Genomic DNA, 16,119 nt, shown 5'->3' with positions numbered 1-16,119 from the left:
GTGATTAGGATTTAAATTTTAGTTAAAATTTAAATAGCCACATGTGTCTAGCGGCTACCCTATTGGACAACACATCCTTAGAGATCAGAAAAACATATTTCTCGTGCACTTGTTTTGAGCCTTTGTACTCTTGAGTCTGTATATGTGGCTGCCCTTTCCAGCATGCTATGAATTTCTGAGGAGGGGGACGAAGTGTTGTGTCATTGTGAAGCCTTAATATGGGACTCAGGAGAGAAGATCAGAGTACATGTTAAATGGATTTGAATAGTAAAAAGAGAATAAGGAGATTAATGCTTGAAATAAAGTAAAATACGTGAGCCTGTACTGCTCATTTTGCAAGACAGGAGAGCAGGTATTTAAAGTGTTTTTATGCATTCTCTGTTTGGTATACTAGATGAGGTGCAGGGATTTCTTTTCTTAAATTGCTGAGATTCCTTTTAGAGAGAAACATCTAACACGTGAAAGAATAAAACTCTTAAGCTCCTAAGTATGTGACATGGATAACATGTCACTAAAATATAGCACAGGATTTTGTAATCTGTACGTGCAACAGGTATTCCAAGGGCTATGCTAGGTGCCACAGTAAATGAGAAGCATATAGGACAGAGAAACCTAGAACACAAAGAAATAAAATAAAAAGGTGTAATCAGTTCAGTAAAGAAAAAATGGGGACTGAGAGTGATTAATGGAGGGGTTTTTTTTTGATGTAGCTGATTATAGAAAGTCTTTCCGAGGTGGTGAAGTTTGACACCAAAGGACAAGGAACTAGTTTAGAGAAGAGTGGACAGTAGTACTGAACATGAGGTGGAGAAACTGTGTGGCAGAGGGATGGAGAAATCCAAAATGCTGTCAGAGAAGGTGGGCAGTGGCCAGGCCATGCGGGGGGTCATGGTCATAAAGATCGTGGTAAGGATACTGGATTTTCATTCTATGGAAGTTGGAGTCTGTTGAAGAGTTTCAAGCAGGAGATGAACTATTCTGGCTTTCTAAAAAGATCACTTTAACTGCTACAGGGAGTGTGTTAATGTGTTCTCAGGCTGCTATAAAGAACTGCCTGAGACTGGGTAATATATAAAAGAAAGAGGTTTAATTGACCCACAGTTCTGCTTTACTGGAGAGGCCTCAGGAAACTTACAATCATGGCAGAAGGCAAAGGAGAATCAGGCACCTTCTTCACAGGGTGGCTGGATAGAGTGAGTGGAAGCAGGGGAAATGACAAATTCCCCTTATAAAGCCATCAGATCTTGTGAGAACTCACTCGCTTTCAAGAGAATAGCATGTGGGAAACCACTCCCATGATCCCATTACCTCCACCTGGTCCTGCCCTTGACATGTGGGGATTATGGGGATTACAATTTGAGGTGAGATATGGATGGGGACAAAAACCCAAACCATATCAGGGAGAATTGATTGAAGGGAGGAGAGAGCAGACAAGGAAGTGTGAGATAGGAGGCTCTGGCAGTAGTCACATGAATTAGGAGGGTGGCTTGTATGAGGATTGTAGCAGTGGTGGGCCAAGGGGTGGGTGAATCTTGCAGATAAATGGGAGGTGGAAACTGTAGGACCTGTTGATGAATTGGATGTAGGATGTGAATGAAAAGGAGGAATCGAGAATAAGTTTTTTTTTTTACTTGAGCAAATAGGCAGATAGTAGTGCTGTTAACTGGGGTGGAGGAGGTTGTTACTTGTTCCGTGAATTTTGGAGAAGTAAAAAAATCTCCCCCCCCCTTTTTTTTTGAGACAGAGTCTTGCTCTGTCACCAGACTGGAGTGTAGTGACACTATCTCAGCTCACTGCAACCTCCGCTTCCCAGGTTCAAGTGATTCTCCTGCCTCAACCTCCTGAGTAGCTGGGACTACAGGCACCTGCCGCCACACCTAGCTAATTTTTGTAGTTTTAGTAGGGATGGGGTTTCACCTTGTTGGCCAGGATGGTCTTGATCTCCTGACCTCGTGATCCGCCCACCTCGGCCTCCCAAAGTGCTGGGATTACAGGTGTAAGGCACCGTGCCCGGCCCAAAATATCCCTTTTTAACATGTTAAGTTTGACATGTTTAAAATAGAGTATCACAATTTGAGACATTAGGCAAGCCCCTAGATATGTGGGTCTAGAGCTTACATATGTGGAGTGGAGATATTTAAGCCCTGAGAATGGATTGAATCTCAGTGTGGGCAGGTCGTGTGGAGAAGGAAGCTAAAGATGTAGGCGAGTGGTCAGAACAAGTTCTGAGGGACTCCGGGTTCAGAAAGTTCAGAAACAGATGATCCAGGAAGGGAAGAGGAGGCAGAAACACAGACTGAGGAGTAGCCAGTGGGGAGGAGAACGCCAAATGCTGATTTCTAGACCTAAAGGAAAAGTGTTTCAAAATAAGGGAGGGACAAGCAGCATAGCGCGCTGCTGTGAGGTGGGGCAAGATGGTATTATTGGAATTGGCAAGAGGAAGGTTGTTGCATCCTTTGAGAAAATAGATTTTTTTGGAGTCTTGGTGGTAGAAGCTAGACTGAAGTGAGATTGAGTGAATGGATGGCAAAAAGTGCTGACCATGCTTGTGAGAAATTTTTTGAGACCTTTTGCTATAAAAGAGAGGAGAGAAATGGGAACTAACTGGAGGGGTATCTGAGGTCAAGTGAATGGAACTTGGTGAGCACATGGAGAAATCAAATCAGTGAGAGTTCAAAGAAGATGGAACTGTGAATTGGCCTTGAAAGATGAAATTATTTCAGTTGTTACAAAGGCATTTCTGTGGAGGGCAGCATTGTGAGTGCATTGCTACACAAAGGTAGCAGTGAAATGTATAGAATCAAGGGAAGATCATGGATTTAATAATTAGGACTGCTCTGACTAGCATTGGGTAGTAGTGACAAGTATTTAGGGTGGCAACAAGTGGTGAAAGGCCTGAAACGTGACCATAATGTCTTTTCCACATATATTGTTGGCAAATTAGTCTATATTTAAAATGAATAATTTAGTGTTTTTTTTGAACTAACGATGTTAAATTTGATACTAAGAAACTACTTAGTATCCAAACAAGGTATTTTCTTTTCTATAATATGTTCCTTTTAATAGTGGACTTAAGTTTTGATTAGAGCACATACCAGTATCTATGTTTTAAAATCTATAGTTCTTTTACTGTTTTTTCATCTAAAGGTCAAGAACTCTTGTTTCTTGTGCTTTGTTTTTTATCATTCCTGTTAACCTGGTTTTGTTTTCATTTTATTTGGAATGCTTTCTCTAGATATTTTATGCCTTTCAGTATGTTATAGGCAAAAAGAAACTAGGAGAATACTACATTTATTACTGTGTTATCTTATCTGATATGAAAAGTGGGAATAAATGATTGTTTTTAAATATACAGTTTCTTTAAGAAGTATATTTCAAGAAAATATACATATTCATTGTTGTATTTTGAAGGTTAGTAGATTTGACAATCTGAACATTATTTATAATAGTTCCTGAATTCCCACCCTGGCTGTGTAATTTAGTGTAATTTGGGTGGATGCACCATTGAATGGCATGTAGGTGTATGTTTGTCTTGCCCCCAGGGCATGCTAAGTACTTTGTACTCCCTCCTAGAACTGTTCATTTTAAGTATTTAGTCACCTTGGTAAAGGTAGGTGAAAATGAAAGCTTAAAATAAGCTATAATTATATTCAGCATTGGTGATCTATTACTCCGACAGAGGAATGTAAATTGGATCTAGATATTATACAGTATTAAAGCTGACCTTCCAAGTTTAAGGTACGAAATTTGTTAGTTTGTCACATGTGAGCAGTAATGTATTTTTTTCTCTTTTTAAGAAGCTTTGTGTATTGATTTTAAACCATCTAAGTTTGTGTTTCCCTAGGCATTCATGTAAGATTATTCTTTTGGGTAATTAAAAATATTTTTCTTATTACAAAAAATATAAGTTCATTATAGGACAATAAGAAAATACACAAAAGCAAAATCAAGAAAAATGTGTAATATTATCTACTTAAATAGACACTAACTTCTTGGAGGAAGAGAGAGAGAGAGACAGACAGACAGACACTCTGTCTACAGAGGAAGTCTTCCTGTCTAATACTGTTGGTTGATTGGTTAAAAATTTGCTTAAAGCATGTAATCATCAAATAAATGATTCAAATATACCCCAAACATTTTTTTTTTTCAATCTAAAGGATAAACATTTTTTCTCTAGACATTTCATGTGGAGCCCAGACCTTTTCTTGGAGTGGGCAAAGGCTGATTGCATAAAGCATACCCATAATGCATTGTCTTCCTGATGTTGGTGTTTTAAAGTAGAACAGGATCATAAAGGCTCTGGCAAAGCAATCTGAATGCAGAACTATACTTCTGCTAAAAAAAAACAACTTTTTTTTTGGTACTACGATTTCCGTTTAATATATAGTGGTTCCCACATTTACTTTTACAGCAATTTAAAAAGTAATCTATTTTTAACTTTCCAAATCATTAGGCTTAGTTTTCACAGAAGTACCTCTTTCCCCAATTGTGTGTTATCTGTTTATATAATATTAATTATATAAATACAATAGTAAGTACAACTGTCAAGAATGGATTTGGAAACAAACCCAACTGGTTCTGGTGGGAGCAGTGTGTGGGGATGTATAAGAGAGTAGAACACAAGCCTTGAATTAGCTGACTAGGTGGAGGATGATTAAGAATGTGTTTGTATAGCTACACATATGTAATACATTTCTTATATGTGAACCAAAACATTGAAGAATAATAATAGAAAACACCTTATATACTATTTCTACTTTGTAAACTTAAGATACATGAGCATCATTCCACTTCAAGATTGTAGGCATAGTTTTTTAAGTTTGGTTTTGTTCCTAGGCCCTAGCTAAGTGAGGTAGGCATCTTCTTTGCTCCTCTAATATTCTCTGTTTATTTTTGTAATAGCGTTTATTGCACACGGTTTTTTTTTTCATTATCCTCATCTCAGTCCTCCTACAAATTTCTTCCATCAACTCTTTAATCCCAAATTATGTGTTTTTCTTTCTTCTTACTACCCCTTTTGTCTTTTAATTCTTTTGCAATCAGGATTTCACTTCCACAGAATTATTTACAAACTGCTCTTGAATTCATTTATTTATAGTTCTTTTTAGCCCTTATTTTATTTGACCTCATTTTAGCACTTGACTCTTGACTCTTCTGTCTTTTGAAACTTCTTTCCTTTGGATTTGTTATGTCAGGTTTACTTGGTTCTCCTCTTACCACTGTCACTGCCTTTTTCTGATTTTCTTGGTGGGAGTTTTTGCCTATTCTCACACTCTAGCAGTGGATGTTTCAGACTTGTGTTTGAAAGATAGACTAAATACACTCTTATTTTTTTTTAATTTTTTTGCTAAGCACAACTAGAAATACTGGACATTATATGTGAAACAAATAGAAGAAGACGGGCTAGGAACCTTGGGACTTAAGGAACAATATGCCTGTGAGTTTGCTGGGTTGTCTTTCTGCCTTTTTGTCAGATTTGGAGGTGAAGAAGTGAGTAACCCAGAAATGACAGTGGGCACAGAACAAAGAAGTCCCAACAGAAGCCTTCTCTCTTAAACCAAAGGACTACAAAAATGGCAGCAAACAAGACAGAACATGTTGGCAATAACTGCTCTATATTTCTGCTGAATACCACAGAAAGAAATCTGTGGCCCCATCCCCACCCCCCCCCACCGCCTGTCCCCACTATCAAAAAGCAAAGTGGGTAGCCTGGATTTCTACCTACAGATGGCAGTAACGAGGCATTCTTCCCCCTCCCCACTGGCATTGTGTCCAAAGAGGCCAATAGAGTCAGGGCTTTCACCACTACCCAGTGATAACAGACGTCCACATCCCCCTTCTATAGTGCTATTGTAGGTTACATGGTGAGCATAATGAGGCAGTCCTTCTCTCCATCAGGGAGTGCCTAGATTCCCATCCATGCCAGGTGGTAACAAAGAATCTCTCTTGGACTTCTGTTTCCACCTTGCAGTAACAAGGTGATGCTTTCTCTTCTTCCACTGGAACTGTGCCACAGGAAGCTTACTGAAATAAGAGGTTTATATAAGATTTATATAATCTTCTAACATGATATCCCAAATTTTCAAGCTTCAGTATAAAAAATATGTCATACCAAGAAGTGAGAAAATCACAAACTGAGTGAAAAAAGACAATAGATGACAACACTGATATGACAGAGATGGTAGAATTATCTGACAAGAATCTTTTGAAAAGCAGCCATCATAAAAGTGTTACAATAGGCAAATAGGAATGTGCTGAAACAAAAGAAAAAAAATAGAAAGTCTCAGCAAAGAAATAGAGGAAGCTTTATTTCTTCTTTTAAAGAACCAAATGGAAATCTTAGAAGTGAAAAATACAAAAACTGAAGTAAAAAGCTTATTGGAGGGCTTCAAAAGCAAAACATGAGGCTGAAAGGAAAGAATTAGTGAACTAGATTATAGAATGATAGAAAGTATACAATCTGGACAACCAGGAAAAAATAGATTGGGAAAAAAAATACATACAGAGTCATAGGGAATTATGGGTCTATAACCAAAGATCTAACATTCTTGTCATTGGAGTCTTGAGAGGAGAAAGAGGACAGGATAAAAAAGTACATGAAGAAATAATGGCTGAATAGAGTGGGCACGGTGGCTCATGCCTGTAATCCCAGCACTTTGGGAGGCCAAGGCAGCTGGATCACCTGAGGTCAGGAGTTTGAGAACAGCCTGGTCAACATGGTGAAACTCAATCTCTACTAATAATACAAAATTAGCCGGGTGTGGTGGCATGTGCCTGTAGTCCCAGCTACTCGGAAGGCTGAGGCAGGAGAATCGCTTAGAACCCAGGAGGAGGAGGTTGCAGTGAGCCGAGATCGCGCATTGCATTCCAGCCTGGGTGACAGAGTGAGACTCTGTCTCAAAATAAATAAATAAATAAATAATATATACATATATATATATATATGTGTGTATATATATATATGTGGCTGAATAGTTCTCAAATTTGGCAAAAGATATAAACTTACGTAAACTGAATCACAAACAGGATAAACTCAAAGAAATTCACACACAAACATATCAAAGTCAAATTCCTGAGAACTAGACTGGGTACGGTGGCCCACGCTTGTAATCCCAGCACTTTGGGAGGCTGAGGTAGGTGGGTGTCTTGAGGTCAGGAGTTTGAGACTAGCCTGGCCAAGATGGTGAAACCTCGTCTCTACTAAAAATACAAAAATTAGCCGAGTATGGTGGTGTGTATCTGTAGTCCCAGCTACTTGGGAGGCTAAGGCAGGATAATTGCTTGAACCCAGGAGGCGGAGGTTGCAGTGAGCTGAGATTGCACCACTGCTCTCCAGTTTGGGAGACAGAGTAAGACTGTCTGGAAAAAAAAAAAAAAAAAAAAAAAAATCTGAAAACTAAAGATAAAAAAAAACATCTTGAAAGCAGTGGCCAGATTGCCAATTTCATGAACTAAATGGGAAATATTACCAAGATATCAACAGGGTAATAAGGAAATACTTTGAACAACTTTACATACACAGCTCAACAACTTAGATGAACTAGATCAGTTCTTTGAAAAACACAAACTACTAAAACACACCCAATATGAAATCGATAATTTGGATGGCCCTCTGACTATTAAGAGAATTAAGTTCCTCCTCCCCAGCAAAAGATCTTCAGGTGCAGGTGATTTCACTGGAGAATTTTACCACAAACTTAAAGAAGAATTAATGCCGATTCTCCATAGTCTCTTCCAGAAAATAACAGAGCAGAGAAAAATTAATTTTCTTTTAAATGAGGCTTGAATTACCTGATAGCAAAACCAGACCAATACAGTACCAAGATAGAACAAAACAAAACCAAAACCCTCAAACTTACAAACCCACGTTCATCATGAATATAGTTACAAAAATCCTTATATAATGCATTGTATTGACAAGCAAAAGAGGAAAAGTCACTTGATCATTTGAATCGATACAGAAATAGCATTTGACAAAATTCAACACTTGTGCATAATGAAAACTCTGAGAAAAGTAGGAATAGAGGGTGAGTTCAGTTGTAAACCTAGAAAGATATATGTAAATTCTTAACACCCTCTCTCTGCAGAATGTGGCCCTTTTTGGAAACAGAGTCATTGCAGTGTAATTACTTAAGATGAGGTCATAAGGGAGTAGGGTAAAGTCTTGATCCAACATGACTTGTGTCCTTAAAAAAAGAAAGCAGAGATACAGAAAGAGTCTCATGTGATGACTGGAAGGATTGGCAGCTTCCATCAGAAGCTAGGAAGAGGCAGTGAAGCATTCTACCCAGAGTGCCAGGCAGCAGCCCTGCTGACACTTTGATTTTGAACACCTTGCTTCCAGAACTACAAGAGAATATATTTGTTGTTTTAAACTCCTCAGTTTGTGGTACTTTGTTGCTGCAGCCCCAGGAAACTAATACAGAGGGGAAATTTCTTAACTTGGTAAAGAGATCTAAAAAAATCCTGTAGTTAATATTCTATTTAGTGATGAAAGACTAAATGCTTTCCCTCTAAGACAGATTGAGAACAAGGCAAGGATGCCTGCTTTCAGGATGCTTATTTTACACCATGGGGAAGTTCTAGGTAGAACACTGAAGCAAGAAAAGGAAATAAAGGCATGCAGGTCAGAAAGGTAGAAATAAAACTGTCCCTATTTGCAAATGATATGATTGTTTACATAGAGAATCTCAAGAAATCTACCAAAAACTGCTAGAACTTATCACTGAGTTCAGCAAGGTTGCAGGATTCAAGATAAAAATATAAAATTGTATTTCTATGTACTAGCAATGAACTTGTGGAAAATGAAATTAAAAACACAATACTATTCATAATTGCTCAAAAAATAATTGTAATTTTAATGAATTAGCCATAGACTTTTATGCTGAAAACTACAAAATAATGATGAAAGGAGTTAAAGAAGATCCAAATAAATGGAGACATCTAGTGTTTATGAATAAGAGACTCAATTTGTTTGTCTATTTGGGTTATTGGCAGAATCCAGTTTCTTGTGATTGTGGGCTTAAGACTCATTTCTTTTCTAGCTGTCAGTTGAGGGCCATTCCCAGGTTTTTCAGTCTACCTACATTTTTTGGCTCTTCTTTGGCCTCCTTCATTTTCAAAACCAGTAAAGGTAAGTTGAGTCCCTTTTATTTTTATTTTATTTTTTTTTGAGACAGAGCCTTGCTCTGTTGCCCAGGCTGGAGTGCAGTAGCACCATCTTGGCTCACTGCAGCCTCCGCCTCCTGGGTTCAAGGGTTTCTCCTGCCTCTGCCTCCCAAGTAGCTGGGATTACAGGCACTCACCACCACACCCGGCTATTTTTGTTTTTTAGTAGAGACGAGGTTTTTCCATGTTGACCAGGCTGATCTCGAACTCCTGGCCTCAAGTGATCCACCTACCTTAGCCGCCCAAAGTGCTGGGATTACAAGTGTGAGCCAGGGTGCCCATCCCTTTTTATGCTTTGACTCGCTTTCTTTCATCTCATCTGTCTAACTAAACTGGGAAATTAAGAATTATATGATTAGATTGTAACCACCTGGATAAACTAGGTTAATTTTCCTATTTTAAAATCATCTGATTAGCAACCTTAATTCCATCTGCAACCTGAGTTTCTGCTTTGCTACATGAGCTAATATATTTATAGGTTCTGAGTTTAAGATGTGCAGATCTTTTGTTGGGCAAGGGTAGAATTACTTTCTTTACTACATATGCCTAGTCCTTTTATGCCCTTCCATTGCCCATGGCATTATATATGTGGTTTTTCAAGATCAAGTCCTTTCTTACCTGTTTGGTTTTATCTCTGATACAGCTTTCTCTGTTGCTCAGCACAGGCCATTTCTTTTATGTTTAATGTCTTCATGTGTATACCCTCCTGCTTAGAAAGACTCAAGTCAGACAGCAGATGCTTTGAAGTTCCCAAGAGAGGTAGATATTGTACGTTCTGTTCCCAGAGAGCCATGACTATAGCATTTATTACATTATGGAAATAATTTTGTTCGATATTTGTTTTAACCACTAGTCTGTGATCTTTTCAAGGGCAGAGAACATGCAGAGAACATACTTTATTCAGTTTTGTATTTTTCGTATCTAGTGCAGTATCAAGAACACGGTGTTCCCTTTAATAAAGGCTGACTTGGCCAGGCGTAGTGGCTTACACCCGTAATCCCAGAACTTTTGGAAGCTAAGGTGAGAGGATTTACTTGAGGTCAGGAGTTTGGACTGGCCTGGGCAACATAGTGAGACCCTATCTCTACAAAAATTAAAATTAGATGAATGTGGTGACACATGCTTGTAGTCCCAGTTACTAGGAGGGCTGAGGCAGGAGGATCGCTTGACCCCAAGAGGTTGAGGGGGGAATGAGACATGATTGTGCCACTGTACTCCAGCCTGTGTGACAGAGTGAGACCCTGTCTTTGGATTTATCATCTTTGATTCAGTATGAATAAATAACAGTTCTGAAATTGCAATTGAAATTTCTAGCTTGAAGGTTGAGACAGGTTCAGTCATGGTGTGGAGATCTGTCATCTCTGTGTTTATTTCTGCATACATAAAGGCCACAAGCCTGGTTATCAGCAGACCTAGATGTTATTTCTAAGTTACTGTAACCTCTTATATATAACAATAGAAGGGACTTAGTTTCATTATAAAATGATTTATTGAGTGCTCAGTCTATCCCATGCTTGAATAAATATGATATATAAGAAATGGTCCCTATACTCAAGGAGTATGCATCAGGTAAGATTGCTCTTATGATCTGAGATTGCTCTTATGATCTGGTATGTTTATTCCAGATCATAAGGGTAATAATTCCAAGATTAATTCCATTATAATTCGTGATGCATTTGTCTTTCCCTTTCTACAGCACATCGGGGAAGAAAGGTAGTACTTTAAACAAAACGAAGGAAGGTAGGAGGGTCAATCTTTGGGGAAAAATACTTGAGAGTGCTTTGTTCCTTTTGGCCAGGAGATAAATCTGAGACCTGATTGTTGCCTGTATTGCTCAATGAGGTGACTGAGTGTATTTGCTTCCTAAAGCCAACAACATGTCAGAAAGCACTTTATACACTTTCTTCATCCTGTATTTCTGGAAGTAGTAACTGAATTTCAAAGCCTAAGCTGCTTTTGACCATTTAAAGGCGGGTTAAACATTGTAATTCTGGGAATCTGTTCTCCCTCTCCCACTGTTTTTTTTTTTTTGTTTGTTTGTTTAATTTTTATTAAAATTCATCTCTTCTTTTCTCCTATATTGAGACCCCTACTAGGAGTGCTAAAGGGTAATATACTTAGAAGTTTTCCTTGAGGCAATTAGAGGAGTTTGATATTTCCTGTTACAGAATTTTAAGAGGTAGATTTTGTGTTAAATTAGTATTTAGCACACTACGGTTGCTCTTTTAAAACAGTTTTTTCTGATACAAATGTCATACTGATCTCTATGTCATTTCTATTCATGAAAAAGAAACATGTGCATATTTATCCATGAATGCAGTTTATAGTTAAACCACATAATGCCTGATGGTACTGTGCTGATAGGCACAGAAGAAATAGTGCAGATTTTAGTTCCTGGAGATTGATCATTTATAGATCAGTTGATAATTTTTTTCTAGGTTGCTTCTTACACTGATGATGAGAAATTTTTCATTTTTGTAGAAAGCTATGGATCTCAATAAACCTCTGTCAAGACAGCAGACCTACCTACTCAATATCACTTTTTATCTTGAACATCTTTTCCAGTGGAAATAGGAAGTGATTTCGTACCCCGTCCTTAAAAATAATATTGCTGAAAATAGTAGGGGTGAGAGTGAAACACTTGAGATTATTGCTTTATGAGTGACACTTGTTAATACAACAGTATGTTGAGTTTGCAAATTTTTAAGAAAACAGGGAGACGTTTTATGCATATTTAATTTTGATCTTATTAATAAGTACTTTTGTTAGCTTTCTTTTAATTCTTATATTGTTTCTTTGGTTGTCAAGTGTCTCAGTTTTCTTTCCCTGTACCCTGTCCCACTTTTCTTGTTTTTGACATGTTTTATGAAATATAATGTGTAATCTGGTTTTCAGAAGGCCATTGCCCAACTCTCATTTTATTGTTGTTGAGAAATTCCCTCAGTGACTTAAAAGATTGTAATAGATGAAGTGATTTGGTTTAATGCCTCTTTACATGGAACTTTAATAAGTTTTGTTTTATAGAGAATTAGTTTATATATAAAATGAGTGAGTAGGCATAAATTGTATTTGAATAGTTCATATTCTGTAGTTTAGGAGAGAGTTATACAGTGGGTCTAGAAATAGTTGACTTTAGACCATCTATGAGTCCCACTATTCTAGTTATAATTATGTTAAGGGTAATAAATTTTAAATAGCTATTTTTTAAATTAATTATGTAGATCAAAGAACTTACTGATTTACATGGATTTGTGCTTCTTAAATTTTATAATGGGTCATAATATAAGCATATTAAGTGTAACTAGGTCTTTTCGTTATATTCACATAATTTAAAATTACTTTGCCTATTTTGGTGTGAGGCAGTTTGATGAACAGTGATTTTATTCTTCACAATGATTAAAGGTGATAGCAGTATGAATAATCTGAAACCATTTATATTGGCTCTAGAATATCTTTGTGGCTGTACTTTTCAATATGCAGATTGTTGAAAATTTACTTCAAACAAAATACTGAAGGCCCTCTGTGAAATATTAAAGAGGAGTGCCTTATGAACAGTCTCTCTCCATGCATCTCAATGTCAGCCCAAGTAAAACTCTCAGATTACTTCTCACTTCCCTGCTGCATGTGAAATAGGAATAAATTCAGAATAGGATGTCAACAAGGCAAACAGTTAAGTGAGATGCTGTGTTGTTTTCATGAATCATGAAAACAAGATTCAAAATGCCTATTGGTAATCTGTCTGTCGCTAACAGTAAAGAGTAAACCCTTCACTTTTGAAGTAGCATCCTGGTTTGAAAACAGCAACCTCTGTTTAACATTTTTCCTTACCTTAACTATAATAGCAATCTTCAGTCTTTCACAAGAGAGTATCTTTCCTGTTTAAGTACGTTTTAAAAATTAGTTATTTCATGGCTTTCACTGGCGAGATATGAGTAAAATATTGTCTGACAAGAGATTGCCAATCTAAATGGCAAATTTCTTTTTCTTTTTTGTAAAATCAGAAATCCTCAACATTGATAGGTGTCAAGTTGTGTTTACAGAAATGTGCAAATGAAGAAGCTGGATTTTAAATAATATTTGTATTTTTTATATAAATATATTGCATTTGGTTTTTATTGTCTTGTTTTCACTAGAAATGTTATATTGTATCTTAAGGAAAAAATGATATTTTGGTATTTTTTGATGTATGACTTAAGCTTGTTTTTATTCTTTATAATGTTCTGTTTTTCATTCCTTGAAATTTTTTTTGAGATGGAGTTTTGCTCTTGTTGCCCAGGCTGGAGTACAATGGCGTGATCTTGGCTCACTGCAACCTCTGCCTCCTGGGTTCAAGCTATTTTCCTGCCTTAGCCTCTCCAAGTAGCTGGGATTATAGGCATGCACCACCACACCTGGCTAATTTCGTATTTTTAGTAGAGATAAGGTTTCACCATGTTGGTCAGGCTAGTCTTAAACTCCTGATCTCAGGTGATCTACCTACCTCTGCCTCCCAAAGTGCTGGGATTACAGGCAGGAGCACTGTGCCTGGCTGAAATTTTGTTTTTAACATCTTATTGTTCAAACACTATATATATTCATACATATAATCACATATATAAGCACATGCATCCAAATAAATATACACATGTATATCTTTTCTTTCCTTCATTCTTTTGGCAACAGATTATTATCATTGTATTATTTATTGGCCTAGGTTTACTAATCTCCACTGAAAAAAGGTATTCATTTCTACTAAGGTAGTTTTCCTGTGATCCAGGCAAGCTGTTGTTTAGTGACAGTAATGTTCTAGTTATGTAAAGTCCTGTGATTGGGTCAGTGGGTTTATGGGACAGGTTTCATTTGCTGAAGATGGAGATACTCATTTAAAAACCAGCAATGCATTTTTTTTTTTTTTTTTTAATCGACTGAACTTTGAAACTTAGGAAATTCTTAACATTTATAGGAATGTAGTTCAGTGGTTTGGGAAATTCTGCTAAAGCATCTCCTTTTTTTGATTAATTTTTGCCAATAATCTTTTTCTTTATGTTGATCTACATCTTTCCTCCATAGATCTTTACTCACTTGTACAATTTGTCTTCTTTGGCATAGCCCCAAATAGGCAGTAATTAGTGGTGTGCTGGTAAATGTTTAGAGCCAGCTCTGGGTGCGTGGGCAGGGATGGCTCTGATTGGTTTGCCAGTTTCTTTGGTGTGAATACTTTCACTGTGGCTGATTTCAAGCTACCCATGTGATGTCCCTAAACATGAAGCATGTAAGAGATGTGCACAGTCTGCTCTTACAAACTTGTGCAAGCAGAGTTTAGCACACTATTGGCATATCCCATCTTTGCTTCTTTTGCAACCAAGATTGTGAGTCATGAATAATTTTTATGTGTGGTGTTATTCTTATGTTTTAGTTACAATTAGGAATATAGCAAATATAAAATACTTGTAGGTATATAACATTATGATAACACAAGCTGCATTACTGACAATGTGTGACTATCTTTTTTCTGTTTTTCAGTTGGGTGGAAAACTTTGGACATGAGGGGCTTGGATTATTACTAGACATTTTGGAAAAACTGATTAGTGGAAAAATGTAAGTATTGCTAATAATTATTTTCAAGTAAGCATCATTCATGTGTCCAATTATAATTCCAACACTGCTATTTTTATGTCAATACAGCCAAGAAAAAGTTGTAAAGAAAAATCAACATAAAGTCATACAGTGTCTAAAAGCCCTGATGAATACGCAGGTATGTACATAGGTAATTAGTATTTGTCCATGACCAGTTTTGTAATATATGATTTTCAGTTGCAGTAAAGTGAGGATATATCCTTCTGATGTGTTTTTCAGTCATGATGGAAAAATATTGAATTTTCTTGAATTCTAGTTTCAACTGTCTTGCAATAGGAGAAACTTGATAGTGAAGTTTCTTCTGATGCTGAACTCCTCATGTGTAGGTTAATTCTCTCTCCCCACCCTTTCCTCCCCCTCAACCCTGCCCACCCCCAATCCCATCTTCTTTCTTTTTTTCTCTCCCTCCACCACCTTTTCTCCACTTTTTTGTCCTCGTCTTCTTCTTTTCTTCCTTCCTTAATTTCCTCTCTCTCTTAACTCTCAAAAGTATGGCATGAGTCAGCTTTAAGATCATGATTATTAAATGTGAGCTGCAATAATACTTATTACCAAAGGTTCAAGTTGGGAAGATTTCTTATATTCTAGGAATTTAAAATCTACAATGAAATTAATGTAAACAGATACAAGCAGGTCTCAGAAATGGAGCAATGATGTAATATTGGGAACAAATGTAATATGGAGGAATTTGCATAAAGAGTTTACATTAGAAGGGAGAAACCTGCTTGTGGCTCTCACCTATAATCTTACCACTTTGGGATATCGAGGCAGGAGGGATTGCTTGAGGCTAGGAGTTTGAGACCAGCCTGGGCAACATAGTGAGACGCCGTCTCTACAAAAAATAAAACAAATAGCTGGGCATGGTGGCATGTGCCTGTAGTCCCAGCTACTCAGGAGGTTGAGGTGAAAGGGTGGCTTGAGCCCAGGAGTTTGAGGTTATAGTGAACTGTGATTGAATCCTTGCACTCCAGCCTGGGAGACAGAGTAAATCCCTGTCTCTAAAACAAAACAAAACAAAGCAAAACAAAACAAAATACTAGAAAAAAAGAAGAATTCTTAAGCTCTTTACTGAAGTTAGATTTTAGATTTATCTAGCAATGTTTCTTTTTTGCTTTTATACTGTTAACTGCAGAAATTAGCATTATCTTATGCCGTTTCTTTAAGCTCCAGCATCTAAACACATCTACCTCATGATGTGTGAAGTAATGATAGGTGTTTAAGTTGCTGTTAGACAGCATGGGAGGAAATTTTACCTGTGGTGGTATGATTATTTTTGTTTTATATCAAAACCATCTGTATATTTCTGATTAATTTTAATTTATAATATTTTACCTT

At 37.1% G+C, this 16,119-nt stretch overlaps 1 protein-coding gene and 1 long non-coding RNA gene across 3 annotated transcripts in view; one reads left to right on the top strand and one right to left on the bottom strand.

Annotated features, from left to right (window-relative positions):
* DIAPH3 (diaphanous related formin 3) overlaps positions 1–16,119 on the top strand; it is a 506,525-nt gene that overhangs the window by 133,733 nt on the left and 356,673 nt on the right. For both annotated transcript variants that reach the window (XM_073014378.1, XM_073014377.1), the window contains 2 exons: positions 14,671–14,745; positions 14,833–14,902. In XM_073014378.1, the coding sequence (XP_072870479.1) occupies positions 14,671–14,745; positions 14,833–14,902 (145 nt within the window). The remainder of the gene's footprint in view (positions 1–14,670; positions 14,746–14,832; positions 14,903–16,119) is intronic.
* Positions 1–16,119, bottom strand: part of LOC119620061 (uncharacterized) — a 31,907-nt gene that overhangs the window by 13,568 nt on the left and 2,220 nt on the right. Inside the window, exons 2-3 of the long non-coding RNA XR_012092593.1 lie at positions 9,787–9,874; positions 5,906–6,024 (exon numbers count right to left, since the gene is read on the bottom strand). This is a non-coding gene — a long non-coding RNA (uncharacterized lncRNA). The remainder of the gene's footprint in view (positions 1–5,905; positions 6,025–9,786; positions 9,875–16,119) is intronic.

This window comes from Chlorocebus sabaeus, chromosome 3 (assembly GCF_047675955.1).
Source record: "Chlorocebus sabaeus isolate Y175 chromosome 3, mChlSab1.0.hap1, whole genome shotgun sequence".
Classification (NCBI taxonomy): domain Eukaryota; kingdom Metazoa; phylum Chordata; class Mammalia; order Primates; family Cercopithecidae; genus Chlorocebus; species Chlorocebus sabaeus.
The sequence above is the reverse complement of the archived record's forward strand: the minus strand, read 5'-3'. Positions and strand labels throughout refer to the sequence as shown.